The sequence below is a fragment of the Monodelphis domestica genome, chromosome 8, assembly GCF_027887165.1.
Source record: "Monodelphis domestica isolate mMonDom1 chromosome 8, mMonDom1.pri, whole genome shotgun sequence".
Classification (NCBI taxonomy): Eukaryota; Metazoa; Chordata; class Mammalia; order Didelphimorphia; family Didelphidae; genus Monodelphis; species Monodelphis domestica.
The window spans coordinates 193,485,346-193,507,625 of NC_077234.1; the positions used below are offsets into that span (position 1 = coordinate 193,485,346).

Here is a 22,280-nt window from a genome sequence, read left to right on the forward strand (position 1 = left end):
GGGTGAAGGGTGGGAATAAAGGGAAGGGGAAGGTAAGAGGGAGAAGGAGTGAAGGGAGAAGAGGAGGAATTGGGAGGAGAGAGAAGAGAAAAAGAGGGGGAGAGGAAAGAGGGGGGGAAATGGGATATAGGAGGGAAAGGGGAGGAGGATGGGAGAGGAGAGGGGGAAGATACAGGAAAAGGGACGGGAGGGGGGAGGTGGTAGCGGGGAGGAGAAAGGGATATAGGTGGAGCTAATATTAATATTACTATTTTCCCAGCTACTATAAAAGCACCTGCCCAGTTTCGCTTCGGGGCGCCTGGATGTCCCTAGCCAGGGTCTCTGATCCCAGAGAATATGTGGTTTGACACATCCCCAAATATCAGGAAGTGCTGCTAAGGGTCACCTCACACCCCATCCCACGGGAAAGAAAGAAGAGTGACCGCATGTCCTTAAAGCTCAGACCCTCCCCCAGTCCCGGACTCCAGTCCTCTCCCTCCCTGACTCTTCTCCTAGGCCCGAACTGGAGTGGGAGAGGGGAGTCGGGAGCGCCGTTCAGATGATCTGGTGCCGGGTTCCCCTCTCTGCTTCTGTCAATCACTGGCGGCGGCCGTCGTCCTTTCGTACACCGGGGCGGGCCCCCACGTGACGGGAAGCGGCGGTGGGGCCGGACGGAGCCCCTGGGGGAGCTGCGGAGCCAACCCGGAGCCGGGGCCGGGCGGGGCCGAGCCGGGCTGAGGGCGCGTGTGCTGGGCCCAGCAGTCCCGGGCCGCGGCAGCTGCCACAGCTAAAGCTGCGTGCAGGAGACTGGGACCACTGCTCCGTGTGGAGTGGACCGAGGAGGCCTAAGCTGGGCGAGCGGCGGTGAGGAGGGGGAGGTAGTGGCGGTAGCGGTGGCGGTGGCGGCGGCGGCGGCAGCCGCAGCTGCAGCAGCACCAGCAAAGGAGTAGAGGCCACGGGGGCTTGGAGCTGGCCAGGCTGTCACAGACAGCTGAGGCGGGGGCGGGCCAGCGTAGGGGAGGGCTGCGGGACCCCGGAGCTCCAGAGGATGAGACCGTGTGTGTGAGATTGTGTCTATATAGTTTAAGAGGATGGGACTCTTGTGTGATCTCGTGGTATGCGTTATCTGTGAGGCTTTGTGTGTATAGGGTTTAGGATGGGACGTGTGCGAGCGTGTGTGTGTGTGTAAGTGTGTGTGTGTAAGTGTAAGTAAGGTTGGGGTGTGTATGTGGCTTAGGAGGATGGGACTGTGTGGGTGTGTTTTAGATCAGGGGTGTGTGTCTGTCTGTCTTAAGTTAGGAGTTTGCACATGTGGAGGTTAGAAGGATGGAACTCTGACTCCCTTGTTTATATTTGTGTGTTATGTGGTTTTGAAGGACAAGACCTCCGACTTGGAAGTGGATGAGACGGGGAGGGAGGGTTAGGAGGTCAAGATCATGGAGTTCTGTGTATTTGGGAAACGGGGTAGGGGGGGAGAGATCCTTGAGACCCAGTGTTTGATTTTTTTTTAAAGTATTGATAGAAGAGATCAATACTTCTTGCCTTTATTCCTTCCTCAAATCCTCTGGTATTTATCTGTGTACATATTATTTCCTCCAGAATGACTGTTCCTTATACAGGTGGCAAGTTAACTCCTGGTCTGTATCCTTCAGTCCTTTAATTCCATGATCTTAGGTCCTTGCTTTTTTTTCTTTTTTTTCTATTTTTTAAATTATATTTTATTTGATCATTTCCAAGCATTATTCCCAGTGTTTGATTTGAGAGCTGAGGTTGACTATTATTCCTAAGGACTTTTTTTTTAATATAAGGAAGAGAATGGAGTAAGAGAATACCTGTATGTTCTCTTTTCCCCCATACCTAGGACTGTTTGGGGCAAGGTGCAAATATGCATGAATAATAAATTGTTCCTAGGGTTCTTGAAGTTTTAGAATATTGAAGGTTTATCGTTGCATTGCCTCAGTGGGCAAGAGAATCTCGTTGATGAAGTGATATTAAGTGCAATGTTGAATTCAAATGGATGGCTTTTTGGAACTAGTAGAAGAGCTCAAGGCCAGTGTTTCCAGTTGAGAGGTGCAGGTAGTGAATGAGTTTTCAATTATAATTGGCATCATCTTCTCTTGAGTATAGGGAGCTTGTGATAAATTTGGACAGAAGGCTTACTTTTTCAAAGCACACTGTAGCCATAAATGTTAGGTTTGCCTGTGTGGAATCTCCTTTAGCTTCAAGTGTTTTCACAGAGTTGACAGGGCCTTTGAATTATCACCTGCTCAGAAGGATTTATGTAGTCATTTATATAAAAGAAAGGAATTTAATTCTGTAAGTTGAAATTTAACTGAGTAAGGGGTTAATTACTATCAAAATTACAATACTTCATCATCCATTTGTTTTAGAGGAAGTTATTAGCATATTAACATTGTATTTGGAAGATTAAAGCATTGATAAATCGTATGTGAGTATAATAGTAATATAATATGAGATATTTTGTTTGTAGTTAGAATTGATGTCTGATAGAGCTGGCTCTTAGTCCAAACAAACCCTTAAGTTGGTGCCCACTACTCATTTGTAGTTTCTGAGCTTCACATAGTTCCTCTTTCATAGTTAGACCAAAGTAGGAAGACATAGTACAAAATATAGAAAACAATATTTGGACAGTTTTTGTCCCTTTCCTTCCTTTCCTCTTGCTTTTCTGCTTGCTGAGTCTACTTCCTTTCAGTCATCCCTCCAAAACACCCATAAAAGCCAGTCCTTTTTGGCTCAGCAGTTTTTTTGTTTGTTTTTATTTTTAAGCAGCTGCAGTGATGTGGAAAGAGCATTGGTCTAGGAAGTCATAGCCTTGAGTTTTAATCCTGATTCTTACACTAACTGCAGTGACTTTGGAAAAAATCTTTTGATTTTTAGGCCTCTTTATTATATCTAAAGTTATGAGATAGAGCCGGAAAACCTAGATTTCCTTCTATTCCAAAAAACTTCTTCATTTCGGCGTGTTCTGAGTGTTAACAATAAATGATCCTAAAGTTCTGAATAAGTTTACTTATGGATTCTTTAGCCTAATTTCTGTGTAGGCAAATTCTGAGTCAGAATAGAAATTATAGCAGTATACTTAGTTTTTCATTAATTATTTTTTGTCATTTTCATTAATGTATTTATTTCTAAGATAATTTTCATTCAACTTTAAGAAAATATGATTATCAGAAATCATCTAATTCAATCTTTCCTTCAAGGCTTATCCTTTCTTAAGGATCCTTGATATACAGTGGCTCAGTTTCTGCTTAAACATCTCCAGTCACAAGGTACTATCTTATAAAGAGATTTGTTTTATTGTTGGATGGCTTTAATCACTGAAGTCTTGGAATAAAAACTTTTTTAAAATGCTTCAGATTCAAATCCTAATGTTCTATTAACCTTTTTATTGAAGAAAAATGAAGTCTAAATATATTTAAAAGGTTTTTAATAGATCCCCTCCTGTTTGTATTAAGAATTTGAAATTCTCTTAAAGAGAACTTTAGGTATTTTACTTAATGAGCTTAAGCCTTTTCATTTTGGTTAGAATACAGACCTCATTAGGAATACATTAAAGTAATTATTTTCTAGATCCAGGTATTTGAAGGATATTTAGTAATTTGGCCCATACTTACAACCCATTTCCTCAGTGGCAAGCCTGACCTGTTTTTCTTTATTAAAAAAAAATTGCAGAACTGCTAAGTACAGAATAACTTCTCATATTGGCTAAGATTTTCTCATGTTAAATATTAATAGAAAAAATTACCTTATGTCTAAGAAAAAGCTGAACACTAATTTCAGAACATACAAGTAACATGAAACTAAAATGATTCTTTAATAGCACAATCTAAAGTAGCTAATTTGTTAACTGTTAAAATGTAACTTGAAAAAAAAAGGAACATTATTTTGGAAATTCAACATTGAGGAAAGTACTGTTTATTAAATGTTTTTAAAATTTTCACTTTTATAAGCTGAACTTGCTTGGATTAGTATTAACAGTCCAGAATCTAAACTGGATTTACCTGGCTTAAAAAAAAATTATATTTGGGAATGTTATACAGACTTGCAGTTATAGTTGTACACGTCAATAATACACCATTAGCAACAGCATCTTTAAATGAGGAAAGTAGATATACAAATCATGATTATTTCTTTATATCCTTACAGATTTTGGAACAGGTCTTCTTTCATTGTAGTCAACTTGGTTGTCTATTAGTGGAGTATAGGGGAAACCATGAATGTAGAAATATGTAAGTAGATATAATGCCATTTTTCAAATGGGGAAAAGAGTAGATTCTGGTAAATGCAGACTGGTAAAATTTTGATGGCTATTCCAGAGATAATAGAATTTTTTTAGTACTTAAGGTTTTCAAAGGGGTTTATATATTATCTCATTAATCCTTACCACTTCCTCCCAGGTGGATACTAGAATTATTCTCATTTTATAAATGAGACTGAGCCTGAGAGAAGTAAAGTGACTTATTTGGGGTAACACTGTGTCTGAGACAAGATTCAAACCCGGGGCTTCCTGTCTCCAGCATTTTATTATTGTGGCTCCTAGCTACCCAGGAAATTTTAGAGTGGATTATTAAATAGAAATTTTATGAGTACTTAAAAAACAGAGGTGGACACTAGGAACCAGTATGGGTTCAGTAAGAATGTCATGCTAAAGTAAATTCATTTTCCATTTTTATAAGATTACTAAATTCAAAGACCTTGGGAATGCTGAAGATCTGGTAAAAATTTTCTAAAACATTTGACAAACCTGTTATATCTTGAGAAATGTGAATTGACTTTCAATAATGTAGATTTGTAAATGGTTAAATAACCATAAAAAGTGTTAATTAGAGGAATTTCTAGTGTTATTCCATAAGACCCTATCCTGTTCATTTTTATGACCTAGATCATTGATGGCAAACCTCTTAGAGACCATGTGCCCTTACACTACCCCACCCCACCCCCTGCATGTGCTGCCCCACCCCTTACCCCACATAGGGGAGGGAGCAGGGTTGCTAGGTGGAGTAGTGAAGAATGTCCTAGCCCTTTGTAGAAAGGGGGAAAGGGGTGGCCCCAGCTCTCAGCTCTGCCACTGCTGAGCCATCCACCTTACCCACTGTGCGCTCCCATTGGGCTGCTGGGTAGAGGGGCAGGGGAGATGGAAAAATGTCAAGCTCAGTTGAGTGGGGGGGGAGGAGAGCAGCTTCTCCCAAGTCTTTCTACCCTTCTAGTAATGAACTCTGGCTGATGACGCATGACATGTCCATAGAGAGCGCTCTGCGTGCCCTCTTTGGCACATGTGCCATAGGTTTGCCATCATAGATGGCATGTAGATGGAATGTAGAATATTATTATTCTATTAGATGGATTGTAGATAATATTAGATGGAATGTAGAAATTGTAGAAAATCTGCTTATCAAAATTGTGGATGGCATAAAGATCTAAGAAGGATAGCTAATACCAGGTTACTTTTATGTTCCCTCTACTGCCTCTACAAAATTTTTATAAATCTAGAATTTTATGGCAATAATATAATCCTTCCTGAGAAGAGTGTTGCCCAACACATGGATCACCCTGAGATACATGGCTGAGTTATGAGGTATATGAATCAATTGTTAAAAAGAAGTCAAAAACAAAAAACAAATCAAGAAGAAAGAAAAAAATAAAAATTAAATAGTATATAAAAATTTGGAGTAAGCAAGAATAAGCCCATAATAGGTCCTAGAATAAGGACTTACTAAAGTGATTTATGTCCCACAAACCTGTAGGACCATTGCAGCAGTGTGCACTTACCCAATCAGTAGCTAGGACTACAGAAAATTGCCACACTGTGAAGGAGGGGGAAAAAAAGTACTAGATTTTTGAAGCAGAAGGGAATTATTCCCTGGTCTGATTTTACTTTTGCTCAGAGATAGGGGAGCCAAAATGGCAGCCAAACCGAGGTACTTGGTAGAAATCTAGATCTGGCCCTAGAGAATCTGACTTTGTAAACAGCCGCTTCCTTGAATCCCAAAATAAGTTCAAGTCTACTGTCTTAGCGCAGAATCTCATCAATCCCACCGGAATTGATTGGTCTCCTTGATATTGTGCTCCTAGGCACTGTGCAGATTAACTTTGTGCTCCATGGCACTGTACAGTGACTCTTTTCTGATCCTGTCTCCTGGAATCAGACACAAGCATTAATCAAGGTCTCATAATATCTAACAATCAATGGCAGGTTTGCATAGTCTAAAACTTTTGGGTATGCATTGAAATTTGAGCTAATGGACATTTTAAACTTATATTAGTGCAAAATCAAAAAACCATTAATATTTGTTGCTTGTACTACAAGTACAAAAAAAAAGAGAAAAAGAAAACTCAAATACTCTATTGCACATACAAGGAAAAACAATAATAAAATAAAATTAAAAGTATATATAGTTCATATTCCATTACATACTGTGTTATCCAAGGAGAGGTACAATACAAAGATTTCTCACCCAAAAATGAGATCCATTTCCTTTTTAACTTGGCCATGATCCACAGTTGTGAGTACAAACTATTTCTACCAAGTAACAGCTTTTTAAAACAGTAATATAGCAGCTTATGCACATTCAAAGTACCCAAATCCCCAAAATCATAAGAGCCCATTCATGAAAATAGCAAACAAACCTGCTATCATTAAGATTCACATGAGTCTCTATAGCCATTGAAGTTTATGGATACTTGTCACAAGTTCTCCAGATCTAGTCAACCTCAGTTGAGATATTTCTAACAAAGTCTATTACTGCCATCATTCCAAAATGTGGCAGGAGAGCCCGGGGAGTGGGGGGGGGGGGGGAAGCTCTGTACTGCTGATGAAAATATTTTGGGTCTAAAATGTCATCAAGAATCTAGATCATTCCGGTGGAAGGGTTGAGTAAGCTGAAGAGTTACAAATATAAAAACCATCCAGGAGCCACCAAGCTCCATGGGAACTACTCCCTCTTGGGAGTCATCTAGGAGTTACCATGCCCCTTGGGGAAAATCTTCCCACCTCCCAGATGAGATCATAACCCATCACAGGGTAACCAAGCCCCTTAGGAAACCTCCCTCCTCTGGTATGAGACTGTAACAGCTGTAAAAGTCATATATTTATATGTCCCATCCATTACAATGTGGAGGCGAGGAACACAATAGTGAAAATCAAATCTGTTGTCTCATCTATTACATTTTTATAAATGTGGAGGTGGAGAATACAATAGTGCTATTGCACTTCACTTCAGCTACTGAATGGACCCTTACCTTTTGTTACAAACAACTCAAAGGTAGGCAAATGAATAGTCAGAGGTAGTGGTGCTACTAGATAATTTGAAAATCACTTCTGAAGACCCCTTAAAATCAATTGAGATTTTTAGCTCATTAAATTCTCCAAAGGTTGTATACAGATTGTAACCAGTTTTATGGTGTCCATCCATCTTTATCTATGTGACAATTAACAGAGGCAAAAAGGAACAAAGTGCCATTTAGGCAATATGTGACCTCAATGGATCTGGTGACAAATCCAGCATCCATAAGGATCTATGGTTTTTCCAGGAAAAGGGTTTGTCCAAGTTGTTTATGGACTTTTATAATGGTATTTTAACAGAACATATAGCTAATGGCCATAACACAGTAGCTGAAAATGACATAGTGTAACAGAATATGTTAGATTAGATTAATATGTGAATTTAAAAACAAAATTTAAAACGATCAGCAGATACAACAAGTATGACAGGATGTGAACAATGAATTCAAGAGTCCTTTTCTCCATTTCCGATAGCTGCATTACAGAGATTTCTTCACTATTTGGAGGGGAACAAATTGAAACAGTTAACATCAAAAAGGCAAATGGAGTCTGAAAAGGCTTAAAATTCACCTCCAGACTCATTGAGGTTTCTTCCCATCCCAAGTATCATTAGCCATCCAGATTCCTTTGGTCACACTTCTGGGGTTCCCCATACCTGCACTGAGTATAATGTGGACAAACCCCATATTGGATATGTTGCAGAGACTGAGCAGGCCAAAATAGCAAGGGGTGTAGGGAGATGAATCTTCCCTCTGAATCTCGAGACTACTAAAGCTATCAACTGTAAGGTCTCCTATCAATACACCCAGGAACAGTAGTAAGAAAAGACATCCTAAAGCAGTAAGCTGCATGAGCTCAGTAAGGGTCTTTGGAAATGGGAGCTGTTTGGGGTAAGCAGGAAACTGGGCCATGTTTTCAATCTCTACTTCCTTTTCATAGGTGGTGCTATCCTAGTATGCACTGGCTAGGAGTAAAAGCCTCATAAGGAATGTTTGGGAGAAGAGTTCTGCTCTCCGCCCCCACCCCCCACACCCTGGGGTAAAGCCCCCCGTGACACCTCAGTCCCTACCCCCACAACTCAGGAGCATGGAAGCCCCCCTGGGTTAGCCAGGCTGGGGTTGGGGTGGATAGCATGGATTGACTGCTCCACACTGTGTTCTCTTGCTGCGTTCTCTTGCTGAAAAGGTGGCAAGCACAGGCTTGAAACCCATGTGAGTGTAGGGGGGAGGGTAGCCCAACAGGATTTGGATCTCATCCTTCCAGCAGGAAAAAGAAGGTACTTCCAAACAGCTCTAAGACCTTTGGGCAAACAGCAGTGGTAGGGAGGCTGTGGTGGGAGTGAGGAGAGTAACAGCGCAACCTGCAATAGCTTGCGGGCAGCAGAAATGGTGGGAGGCTTATCCATTTAGGCCAGGAGTCCCAGGGTGGGGTAGCTGGTGAAAAATAGAAAAAAACCAGCACAGGGAAAAGCAGCTTATCAGCAGGAGCAAAATTTATATGCTCCCTATCCTTTACTCAAAGGCTTTCTTAAAAAAACTCAAGGATTCTATCCCTTTGTGGCTTGCCAAAACTGTAGGATTAAAATTAATATCCACTAACTACAATTATTATATTTTATAAGATTTATTAATAATCGCTTGAAGTATAAGAATTAAAAGAACAAAGTACAAAACTTAAAATTGACCACATGAGTAAACTTTCCTGCCAAGCTCTTCCCCTAGTCTCTACAGCCTCGTTCCAGGAAGAAGAGCGCAAGGGGTGGGGTCATATCAAAATATATCCTACATACATAAGCACATAATGTGAGAAGGAAAATGGAATGCTGGGAGAGTCCTGGGGTTCAAAATTCTAATTACACAGCTTTATCTCTTTCTTATTACTCATATAGCCACTGTCTTAATTCAGATCTTATAACCTCTCTTCTGGACTATTGCAATGGCCTCCTTTTGAAATTCTTTCTCAGGTCCCTCTTTACTCATAATATTTCATATTTCACAGATCTACCAAAGTGATTTTCCTTATGCATAAATTTGTCTACTTCCCTCCTTAGTGAACAAACTTGGCTAATTTTCTATTGCCTCTAGGATCAAATGTAAAAGTACTGTTTGCATTTTAAAGCCTCTTACAACTTGGTCTCAACCTACCTTTCCAGCCTCCTGTTTCCATGCTTAACAGTCTAGCCAAATTGGCTTTCTTGATCTGCTTTATGTATAGCCTTTATTTTCAATCTTCAATTCTTTGCTCTGGCTGTCCTTGTGCCTGGAAAAAAAAAAGTAAAAAGTGACATGATAGCTTTAGCTTTCTCTGTGGTATCTATCATGCCACCTCTGTAATGATTTGGTATCTTTCTCTCTTTTGAATATCATGACAATTAATCTCTTACTGTTTTCAAAATTATTACCTTCAACTGAGTTTTCTTCTTAGCTCAGCAGCTGCTCTTTCTATCTTTGCCTTTAATGCTATTTCTGATGCCTTTGTATTGCACACCAGACACTGAAATGTTGAACCCCAAAATGATTCAGTTGTCACCAGTAATGATGGTTTTGTTATGGAAAAGCTAGGGGGGTCTGTTCTAGCTTCACCTATGAATGCTCTTGGAATGATTTGGCTTAGTTGGGTCTTAAACCAACGTTTTTGAAGACTTATTTTCCTTTCTGTACCTGTTTGCTGTTTTGTGAGATTAAAAACCTCATGAAACAAAGTGAGAAAGAAACTTTATTTTAGCCAGTAGATCAACTAGTGTAACCCTCCCTTCTATAGACAAAACAAAAACTCAAATAAATAATTTGTCCCATGTTCTACTTGTAATTTGTGACAGAGAAGTTAAAGGGATATGGTTAATTGCCTTTTCACTTTCTTAGCCAGTAGCTGTGAAAGGGAGAAATGAGAATCAAAATATCTGTAAGGTCAGTAGAATTGATTAGAGCATCATTCTCTGAATATCTGCCACTGGTGCTTGTGTGTGAGTATTTTTGTAAAAATGCTTTATTTGTTTGAAGGTTATAAACAAGTCACATTTGCAGGACTATTAGAAGAGTAGGAAAGGAACAGGAAACCACTTCTTTGACTATTTCCAACATCAAATTTTTTTTTTGAAAGAAAGTTCATCTGTATAATTTGTGGTGAAAGGCTCAATCCCCCAGATACAGTGGAATTTTCTGGCATTTATTTCCAAATGTGGTTTCTGGTAGCCTAAGGTCTTTTTGTTTTGAACACATGAGGACAGTAGGAAACAGATGCCCCCAGTATGGAGAAAGGATGTAGCTACCTTTGTCAGCAGGAACTCAGGCTGTACTTTTTTGCAAAGTTCTAGTGATAGGTACTATCTGTATACCTGCTGATTCACTGTTGACTCCCACCATTTGGAAGTTGTCAACAGATATTTGGACTGAATACCACATAGGGAAGTCACTTTAGCCAGCATGATATCACCAAACTCATATATTTAAACTTATAGTTTTCAGTACCCCAAACATCTTCCTTCCTGATAGTTCCTCTAAAGGAGTTCTTGAGTGGTGTGGATTCCACATACAAAATATGTACTTTGGCATAGCAAGAAGGTGCTGGTCTGTATTGGTAGAGGGAATTTTCTTATCAAGAGTTCTTTACAGTGAGCACCAAAAAAAAAAAAAAAGATTCTGCACCCTCTTTGAATTATTTTTTACTATTAAAATTTTTTTCTTTTTTCTTTTTGCAAAAAGAGGTGGTATGTTGCAAAAGAGAGTATATTGGCCAGGGGGAACCATGACATTTTAAACTTTCAAACTTTTTCTTGGAGATGACCCAATATAGTCAAACTGCCTCATTTTATAGAAAAGGAAACTGAAGTCCAGCAAAGTTATACCTCGCCGGTTTTCTGGCAGCACAAAGAAGAAACCAGGACTCCTAACTCCCAGCCATCTATTTTTTCTCCTACCTGCTCTGCTGTCTAGGCTCTACTTCAAATCAGTGTTAGTGCTCAAACTAAGCAATTGGTTTTCCAGCCTAGTGCTTATTAATACACTGTCTTCTGAAAGCCCTCTAGGTCCATCCTTCTTTGTACTGACAAGATTTCACATTTAAATAAAACAAGCCTTATGATTAATTTCCTATCCTTAAAATGAATTCTCGGGAGAATTTGTAACTCCTTTTTTCATTAATTATTCTATGACAAAATTATAGGAACTCTAGACTGTTTTCTGTCTTCTTTTTTCCCAGAAGGACTCATGACAGGCCACTTTAAGTAGCCAATGAGAATAAGCTCACTTTCATCTTATATAAACCTAATCTCTTTTCAGGAAATCATTTCAAATAGGAAACTATCTCAAATGCTTCGTTCCATAGCCCAACCCTAAGGTAATTTTGCAAATTACAGGGCTTCTCTACTCTTCTATAGTTAGGAGCATAGCATACCTAAACGTGGAGAGTTCCTTATTTAGGGTTAGATGAATATGAAATATCTATAAAGCACAGAGAAAGCTGCTACCTTAAAAGAATCATTCACCAATGCATGGAATTGATACTCTTAGAATCTGAGGGAGGTAGAAGCAGATGATTTGTAAGTTTCCTCTCTAGTCAGCCAGAGTATATCCATTTACCACAACCAGAAATATTTTCAACAGATTACTCTTATTACACCTGGTGAATCCAAGACCTTGCTAATTATTTAATATCCTTATTTTACCAAGTAGGAAACATACCCTAATCTTTTCTCTCCAGTATACCTAGTTTGGAGATAAAATTCTGCATTAGTAATTTGTTCTTTAGGCTATCTGTATTTTGGTCCTTTTTAAATGTTGGTATTTCTGGAAAGGTAAATACAAAAGGCCTTATTATATCAGTGTGAATTAATTTATTACTTTACTTCATTGATAAGAAAGAAATGGGTAGCATCAGAACATTGGGAGCCTAACTGGAAATTGGGATGCAGAAGGCTGAAAATAAGGGGAAGGTCAGAAATGGTAGGTAGACTGTGTGTACAGCTCTGCTGGACAGACTTCATGCACCAAACATTTTATTAAGTGTTAGGCAACTGCTAGATGCTTTTATTATCTGGAAGGCTTGGTGTTAAGTGCTGAGAATACTAAGTTGTATCTCAGACTAAACTCTCAAGGAGTTTATAATCTAATTGAGAACAAGTTAATATATAACTAAGATATTAGATGGAAAGGGTAAGTGCATAGGAGAGGTCCAAACAGAGTGTTATGTGAAATATAAGCAAAAAATACTGTGGTTTTTTTTTCCTTTTCTGGAAAATTAGGGAGTACAATTGGCTGCCTACAAAGCATTTTACATAGATTATCTCATTGGAACCTCATAACTGCTTTATGAATTAGGTACTACAGATATTACTATTTCTTCTTTGAAGATGAAGAAACTGAAGCTCAGAGTAAATGACTTTTACTAGTTAGGTGGTATTCAAATCCAGGGCTTTCTGACTCCTGGTCCAGCACTGTCTCAAGGCTTCATGGTAGCATCTGAGATCAAGCTTCATCAACTTGATGGATTTGACTATTGCTGATCCTGTGTCAGTTGTTAATGTTGCCTTAAATTCTAGGACAGCCATAGATTATTTTAGCTCTAGAAGAAGTTGGAGATTAAGTAATCCAAGTCCTTTATTTTACCCCTATGAAAAGAGATCAGGAAAGGTGAAGTGGTTTGTCTAAAGTCACACAGCTAGTAAGTGAAAGTGTCACTAGCAATCTAAATAAACTGATTCTTAGCTTAGTATTGAAGTCCATTTTACTCTCTCCACATGCCCTCCTGCTCCGGGGGTAGAGTAGACATTTCTGAAGCAGCAGGAACAGCACTGAGGAGATTCACCAATGACTGGAGGCTATGTATTATTCCTTTACAGTTTGGGGGCAGATAGTTTAAAGATATCCACTTCTATAAGTAACTAGCCCAGCAAAGTATATTGAATTTAACTGCCTGGTGTGAAATTCATAGTTCATTCAATTATTAACTAAGCTTTGCCTCACATGATGTTTGAAATATATTATATTTGTATGTGTGACTGTCTCCTTAAATGTAGGGACTGCCTTATTTATTTTTATATTTCTGAGTGCCTTGCGCATAGGTTCTTTGTAAGTATTTGTTGACTGAACGGTTGAAATTAAAATATAAAGTGTTATTACTTAATTTGATTTAAGATTAGACAGGTATGGGGCAGCCAGGTAGTAGAGTGATAGAGTCCCAGGCCTGGAGTCAGAAGCATTTGGTTTCAAAAATGGGCCTCAAACATTTCCTAACTTTGTGACCTGTGTAAGTCATTTAACTCCATTTGCTTAGCCCTTGCTGCTCTTCTACTTAGTAGTGATTCTAAGGCAGAAGGTAAGGGTTTAAAAAAAAAGATAATAAGAAGAAATCACAGTTTCATAGGTCTAGAACTTGAAGGCCTTTAGGCCAGCTCTTTTAGATTACATATGAAGAAACTTAGGAGCAGAGATGAGAAATGATTTGCCCAAGGGCAAACAGGTACCAAGCTTCAGAGGCAGGATTGGAACCAACACTATTCTTCCTCCAGAGACAATGTGCTTTCCACTATGCTTCATTGTCTCTCTTTCAAGATTATCATAATACTATTAGTAAGAGATTTACCTTTAGCCATGATGTATTGTGTATGTAAATGCTTAAGAATTATGATTTTTCCCCTACATATTTCAAATGACCCTTGAGCAGCCAGACATCTTTCTAGAAGACCAGCTTTGCTATCAGCATGTTATAGTACTAAATGTTTGTACTGTATTGAATTGAACTGGAATAGAGAGAGTCTTGGGCTTAGTCACAACACTTAGGTCAAAGTCAACTCCTGTGCCCTTACTAGCCATGTATTCTTGGGCAAGAATCTTAACCTCTCTTCATTTTTTTCCTCATGTATAAGATGGGGAATACTTATAATGTCTACTTCACCAGTTTGTTGTGAGAATTAAATGAAAACAAATAGGAAATGTGCTATAAAATGATAAGCTGTTAATTGGTTATGCATATATTATACATTTAAGTAACTGCTAAAGGAAGAGGAAATAAGCTTAAATGGCCTCAGGAAAGTTCTTATGTGGCCTCATTATATTTTTGCTAGACATTTTCAAAAGCCACTGAAGCTTTTTTGGGACTTTAGGGAGCTAAGGACTTTAGAAATCATCCAGGCCAGCACTTCTTAACCTGAACTCCATGATCTGTTGTTTTTAATATTTTGATGCATCTTTCAAAACAATTGATTTCCTTTGTAGTAATCCTATGTATTGTATGCCTTTAAAAACATTATTTTGGAGAGTCCACAGACTTAACAGAAAAGGTTCAGAATTTCTAATTGCTTCATTTTACAGAAAAGGAAGCAAAGGCTTTGAGACATTAAATGAAGTATCCAAGGCCACACTGATAGTAACAGAACTGCAAATTGAACCCAAAGCTTCTGATTTTAAATCTTGGCCTATTTCAACTAGAACACATAACCCTCGAGATTCCCTCTTCCCTATTAGTCCTAGGCTATTTCTCTGTTAGCTTTCTTCTTTGTTAGAAATTGAATTTTTAGCTGTTCTCAGATTTCATGCCATGATTTCATTCTAATTTATTATCATTGAGGTTCATCACACTTTCTCCACTTCCCCTTTCTCTGGGGTTCAATCAGACTTGTTTCTGGAACATCAGGAAGAGCATTGTTAAGATTCATTTCAGCTCTATGCTGTTTTTGCTGCACTCAAGAAAGCTATTGGTAGTAGCAGAGGCACCATCATGCTCTCCCTCCCTCTGCTCCTGGTAAGCTTCAATGATATGTGTCCTCATATTTCCCATCACATTTCTCTTTTATTTTCACATACTTCAGCCCCTAATTTCCACACTGCATTACCCTGAGGACTTTAGATAGATTTTTCTGATGAGCCAGCTATATATTAAAGCCACAGACAACAGGTGAAGGCCTGCAGAAGACACAAAGAAGTTTAAAAACTTAGAAATTCTGGAGGGGGGAAAGGAAGGAGGGGCAGCTGGGTAGCTCAGTGGATTGAGAACCAGGCCCAGAGATGGGAGGTCCTAGGTTCAAATCTGGCCTCAGACACTTCCCAGCTGTGTGACCCTGGGCAAGTCACTTGACCCCCATTGCCTAGCCCTCAGAATTCCATAAAATATATGTATAGCACTGTATAATATCAATATATTTTATCTTTTGTTACTATAAACATAACCAATTTCATTTTTTAATGTTGAAATAAGTAAAAAGTTAAAGTTTGCAAAAAGAATGTTAAAGCCAGTATATGACACATTAAGGCTAGAAATATAAAGATATTTTTAAAAGTTTAGTAACTTATAAATGCATGATATATGTACTGTTACATTATTTTTAAATATTTTGTTATACATGCAATATGTTCAGTATTATTCTCCTCCTTAACATTGACCTACATACAGCCTATGACCAAGTACTTACCAAAATTTTACAATAAGGTACTGTAAATTCACAATAAAAATAAAATAAAAAATATAGACTTTTTTGGTACTACTAGAGGACCAAAAAATTTTACATGGATTTTCCAGATAAGGGCTTGTGTTTGGCTTTTATGTGTTAGTATAAGTACTTGACAATGATCACACAATGGCAGAGCTTCAGATAGAATTTTTATTTCCATTCAATATAAAGAATTCCAAATAGTTAATAAACATTTACTTAAGTGCTACTATATGTCAGGCACTGTGCTAAGTAAATGCAGGGGATACAAAGAGACAGAAGACAGTCCCTGCCCTCAAGAGTCTCAGTTTCTAATAGAGGAGACTACAAGTAAACAAATATGTATAAACAAGCTAAATACAGGACAAGAAAACAATAATTAAGAATGGGAAAGGCACTAAAATTAAGAAGTTGGGAAAACTTTCCAGTTGAAGATGAGATCTTAGTTGGGATTTAAAGGAAACCAGGAAAGGCTATAGGCAGAAATGAGGAAAAAGAATAGTCCAGACATGAGAAACACAAAGAAAATACCCAAAGTTGAAAGAGTATATTGTTTTGGAACAGCAAGAAGGCCAGTGTCAGTGGTTCAAAAAATATGCAGTCTGTTAGGAGTAAGAAGACTGAAAGGAGTTGGTATGGTTCTAAAAGGCTTTAAATACCAAATGGAGGATTTTGGATTTGATCTTGAAGGCAACAGGGAACCCCTGTAATTTAATGACTAGAAGGGGTGACTTGGTCAGACCTACACTTCAGAAAAATCACATTAGTGCCTGAATGAAGAGTGAATTGAGAGAGGAGAGACTTGAGGCAGAACCCACTAGCAGGCTATTATAGCAATCCAAATGTAAAGTGATAAAGGCCTGCACCAGGGTGGTAGCAGTGTCAGAGGAGAGAAGGGACCATATTAGAAAAATGTTGCAAAGGTGAAATGGACAAGTCTTAGCAACAGATTAGATTTGGGAGTAAGAGATAATAATGAATCAAGGGTGACACCCTGGTGGTGAGGGTGGGAGAATGGTTTTGCCACCTACTGTAATAGTGAAGACAAGAATGGGGTTAGACTGGGTTTTTTTTTTTTTTTTTAATGTGCTTCTGTTTGACACCTCTGGTATAAGATTGAGTTTGAATTCTAGCTCTGCCACTAATAACCTTTGTGACCTTGGCAAGTCACATAAAATTTTTGGGCCTCAGTTCTTCATCTGTAACAAAAGAGTATAGTACTAGATGATTCAGAGGTCCCTCTGATCTTGTAATTATTAATGTAACACGATATCATGCCGTTATGTGGCAGTAAGACAGCCTCCAAGATTTTGTACTTGATTTGCTTTACCTTCCTTTCTACATTTTCTCCCTTGATTATCTCATCTATTCCCATAGTTTCAAGTGTCTTCCAAATCTTTATTTTCACCTGTAACATCCCCCAGAAGTTCCTTTATTTGAATCTTTTAGCCATGTCTACCTCAGTTTCCCATGGATATCTCAAATGCAGTATGTCCAAAATTGAGTTCATCATCCCCCAAACCCACTTCTCCATTAAGGCACTTATCTTCCTCCTGACTTCTTTGCTTCTCTTGTAAGTCTCACAGGCTCAAAAGGAGTGAGAAAAACATGGAATTTGAAGTGCCTACATCCATATCCCAGCTTTACTACTTAGTGACTTTGGGCAAATCAATTAAGTTTTCAGGTCCTCAGTTTCCTCATCTATAAAATGAGATTAGAACTTAAATGAGGGGCAGCTGAGTGGCTTAGTGGATTGAGAGCCAGGCTAGAGATGAAAGGTCTTAGGTTCAAATCTAGTCTCAGATACTTCCTAGCTCTATGACTCTGGGCAAGTCACTTAACCCCTATTGCTGCTCTTCTGCCTTGGAACCAATAACCAGTTTTTTAAAAAAATGATACCTGAGCTCTCTTCCAGCTCTGAATTCCATAGCATCAAAATCTTCATTGAGTCTTTTTTTTCTCTGTCACCCTCAACATGTCTAGTCATCTGTCCAGTCCTATTGAGTCTACCTTGGATGATATTGCAAGTATCCATTCCCTTCTCCACTCACAGTGTAACCACTTTGGCTCCTGCCTGTGTATATGCAAAATTAGATTATGGTAATAACTTTTTCTTCAAGCCATACCAGTGAATGATATCTGATCTGTTTCTCTTCTAATTTGAAAAAAAATGTTTTAATCTTTAATAATCTGATTTATATACATTTTGAACTTATCATGGTAAATGGTATAAGATGCTGGTCTAAACCTAACTTCTCCCAAACTGTTTTTGATCACTTTTCTGATCACTTATTGTCAAATAAGAAACTCTCTCCAAAAGTATTTGATACTCTCAGACTTATTAATATTGAGTTATAGAATTCATTTTTAGCTGCATTTTTATAGCTTCTTCCATTGAACTATGAAATTGGGTTTATAGCTTGATCTAAAACATTTATGTTTGAGTCTTTGCTAATGTCTGTTTTCATTTTTTTCTAGTAGATCAATCAAGAGAAATGATGAACATCAAGGCTTTCAGACTGGTCTCCGCCATCGAGCGGGAGCTCCTGATGGGTGACAAAGATCACATCAATATTGAATGCATTGAGTGCTGTGGAAAGAACCTTTATGTCGGTACCAATGATTGTTTCATTTACCACTTCCTATTAGAGGAAAAGATGTCACCAACTGGAAAGGTCGCTTTCTCTGTGACAAAGCAGAGACACAAATATCTGGCTTTCAAGAAACCAGTGAATGAATTGAAAGCAGCATCAGCTCTCAATAGGCTCTTGGTGCTTTGTGACAATACCATTGCATTGGTTAACATGATGAACCTCGAACCTATCCCTTCAGGTGCTCGAATAAAAGGGGCAGTGACTTTTGCTTTAAATGAGAATCCTGTGAGTGTGGACCCCTTTTGTGTGGAGGTTTGCATCATTTCAGTCAAACGTAGGACCATTCAGATGTATTTGGTCTATGAAGACCGAGTCCAAATAGTAAAAGAAGTGTCAACCTCAGAGCAACCGTTTGCTGTGGCTGTGGATGGCCACTTTTTATGCCTGGCACTTACTACTCAGTACATCATATTGAATTATAACACAGGAGCCTCCCAGGATTTGTTCCCATATTGCAGTGAAGAAAGACAGCCAATTGTGAAGAGGATAGGGAGAAAAGAATTTCTGCTGGCTGGGCCTGGAGGACTGGGTAAGGAAAATATGATGGCATTTTTAGTAACTCTAACACCTCTTGTACTGCTTGTTCTGTTTTCTGATAACTTTACTAAATGTTGGTGAAATGTAGGGGTGGTGCCTCTAGTTTCTTTTGAAAGAAAAGCCCAGAATTCTGACAACATGAATCTTTTTTTTAAATTAAGTTTTATTTATTTAATTAAATTTGAATATTTTCCCATAGTTACATGAATCATGTTCTTTCCCTTCCCTCCTCCCACCCCTCATATAGCCAAAGAGACATTCCATTGGGTTTTACATGTGTCATTGATCAAGACCTATTTCCATATTATTAATATTTGCACTAATGTGACCATTTAGAGTCTACATCCCAATCATATCCCCATCAACCCATGTGATCAAGCAGTTGTTTTTCTTCTGTGTTTCTACTCCCACAATTCTTTCTCTGGATGTGGTAGCATTGCTTCTCATAAGTCCCTCAGAATTGTCCTGGATCATTGCATTGCTGCTATTAGAGAAGTCTGTTACATTTGATTGTACCACAGTGTATCAGTCTCTGTGTACAATGTTCTCCTGGTTCTGCTCCTCTCACTCTGCATCACTTCCTGGAGGTTGTTCCAGTCCCCATGGAATTCCTCCACTTTATTATTCCTTTGAGCACAATAGTATTCCATCACCAACATATACCACAATTTGCTCAGCCATTCCCCAGTTGAAGGGCATCCCCTCATTTTGTAATTCTTTGCTACCACAAAGAGCACAGCTATGAATATTCTTGTACAAGTCTTTTTCCTTGTTGTCTCTTTGGGGTATAAACCCAGAAGTTCTTTGACTGGATCAAAGGGCATACAGTCTTTTGTCGCCCCTTGGGCATAGTTCCAAATTGCCCTCCAGAAAGGTTGGATCAATTCACAATTCCACCAGCAATACATTCATGTCCCAGTTTTGCCACATCCCCTCTAACATTTATAACTTTCCTTTGCTCTGACAGCATGAATCTTAATCCACAAAGGTGGCAATTTCTTCTTTTCTTATTAAAGAGGGTTATACTGCTTTGCAGTGGGATTGGTAAAGGAAATTTTCAGTTTTTGCTAATATATACATTTTAAAATGAACATATAAAAGGAAATCCTTTCTTGATCAAAATTGAATTAAAAGCCTATGTTCCACCTCAAAACCTTCTTTAAAAAACTGAAGTCTCATTTCCAGATCTGCCTTGAGTTTTTAATAGATAGCTTCAAAAAGGAAGTTAGGGAGGTTTGGGGGGGAAGGAGTATAGGTGTTTTTCTTTTTTTCTTTCTCTCTTTCTTTTTTTTTTGGTTACAGATTCTTAAGTTCCTAAAGACATTCCTAATTGACGTTTTTGGTTTCACAGACTTCTTTGGCAGTCTGGTGAAACCTATGTCTCCTCAGAATGTTGTTTGTAAGTGCATAAAATAAAGTACAAAGGATTACAAAGGAAATGAATATTTAAAAAATAGAATTATAAAAAAAAATTTTTAAGTTAGTTCACAAGGGCAGCTAGGTAGTATAGTAGATAGTGCCATGCCTGGAATTAGGAGGTTCTGGGTTCAAATGTGGCCTCTGATACTATCTAGTTTCATGATTGTCACTTAGTCTGTTACCAGCCCTTTACTGCTCTTCTGTCTTAGAACTGATACTAAGATTGAAGGTAAGGGTTTTAAAAAAAAAGTTCACAGACTTCAAGCTAAAAAGATTCCTGCTGTAAGACTAATTTAACAGTTAAAGTGAGCTTGGCATGAGTGTTGATAGCTATTAATACTGGCGGCTTTTTTAAAAATGTTAAAGTCAGCCAGTACTGAACTTCATGCACTTTCTCTTATAGGCAGATTGGCTGTTGGCTTTTTTCTTAACTTGGCATTCCATCTCCTGCCTGTATGCTTTTTATCAGGGTGTTCCACATATTAGCATGCACATCTTTCCCACCTTTGCCTCTTATTAGCGACTTGAGCTTCATGGAAACTCATCAAATTATATTGCATTTTATTAATCTAATTAAATTTGTAAAGCCCAATCCCAAGCAGAATGTCAGTTCCTTCAGAGCAGAACCTCCTTGTAAATTTTGTCTTTGTATCCCATGCAGCTTATAGTGCCTTGCACAAATATTTATAGAATTGAAGTTAGTGTGCTTTGTAGTAATAGTGATAGAGAGAGGTGTAAACAGGAACATCCAAAGCCTGTTCATGAGGCTTTGAGCAGCAAAGTGGTATCAAGCCAATGGGGGAAAAGACAGTTTTCATGAAATGAAAAATGCAGGACATGAAGCCATTGACATTTCTTCCATCTTGGTTTTTAAGCAAAACAGACAATAAAACTTTAACTTAATTTTCAACTGCCATTATGAATCTTCTAACTTAATTTTAATAATTGTTTATAATTATAAAATATCTTAATTAAATATTTTAATTTTTCTTTAAAAAGAATTAAGTAATTTTTGCAGTGGATTTGCAGATTGTTATATTCACTTATTCTCCCTTGAAACTTTGTAGCCCTTATTTCTACCTGAACAAGAAAATCAACCAAAATTCTTCATACTGTTATCCAGCTATGGATCTCTATTTTATGGGCATGTTAGGGAGTGACAAAGTATGAAGTCCTTTTATATTACAGAAGTATGAATCTTATCAAAATACAGCATTGTTATTATATAGCTTTTCCTTTTTATGAATTAATCATTCAAATTAGTGAGAGGCAATGTATCATATATAGAAAAGCGTTAGAGTTGGGAAGACCAGGGTTCAGGTCCCACCCACCTTTGACCCTTACTATGACCTTTCGTGAGCATGAGCAGAGCATTTAACCTCCCAGGAGATTATACATACAACCATCTCATCCTAAATTACAGAAGTAGAATGAGTTTTGGCCAGCAGGTATTTCCTACACATATAAAATCATAGTTTACACTATCACTGCCTCTCCTCCTCTTGCCCCAACAATAAAATCAGCTGTTAGCATGCCCATGAAAGCATTTTGAAAAATACCATTTACTCTCTAACTATAAAACAGCTGTGGGTTTAAAGTCAGAAGATCCAAATCACAGGTTGGCCACTTAGAGGTTGTGGTTCTCTCAAATGCCATGTCTTGCTACCTTATGTGTAAAATAGAGTAATCACATTAGTACTACTTATCTTACAGTATTTTGGGAGAGAAGTGCTTTACAGACTCCAGACTACTGTGCCAACAGAAGCAATTTATTATTGCTATTTTTTCATTATAGCTGCTCCTCTGTTTGGCCACTAGTTGTGACTTCCTATTTCAGGCAAAATGTCTCTTAACCCTTTTCCTAGTCACATAGCTTTCTCTTTTGTTCCCTACTGTTTTGGTTCTAACATTACTCTTTTTTTCTATGATGAATCATATTGGTACTTTCACAGACTGTTCCCTGTTA

At 38.2% G+C, this 22,280-nt stretch overlaps 1 protein-coding gene across 2 annotated transcripts in view; it reads left to right on the forward strand.

Annotated features, from left to right (window-relative positions):
• The first annotated feature begins 313 nt into the window (after positions 1-313).
• Positions 314-22,280, forward strand: part of TGFBRAP1 (transforming growth factor beta receptor associated protein 1) — a 66,504-nt gene continuing 44,537 nt past the window's right edge. The window contains exons 1-2 of one of the 2 annotated variants that reach the window (XM_007501180.3): positions 314-843; positions 18,183-18,887. In XM_007501180.3, the coding sequence (XP_007501242.2) occupies positions 18,200-18,887 (688 nt within the window). In that variant the 5' untranslated portion in view covers positions 314-843; positions 18,183-18,199. The remainder of the gene's footprint in view (positions 844-18,182; positions 18,888-22,280) is intronic. The other variant, XM_001364018.4, reaches the window with a different exon arrangement.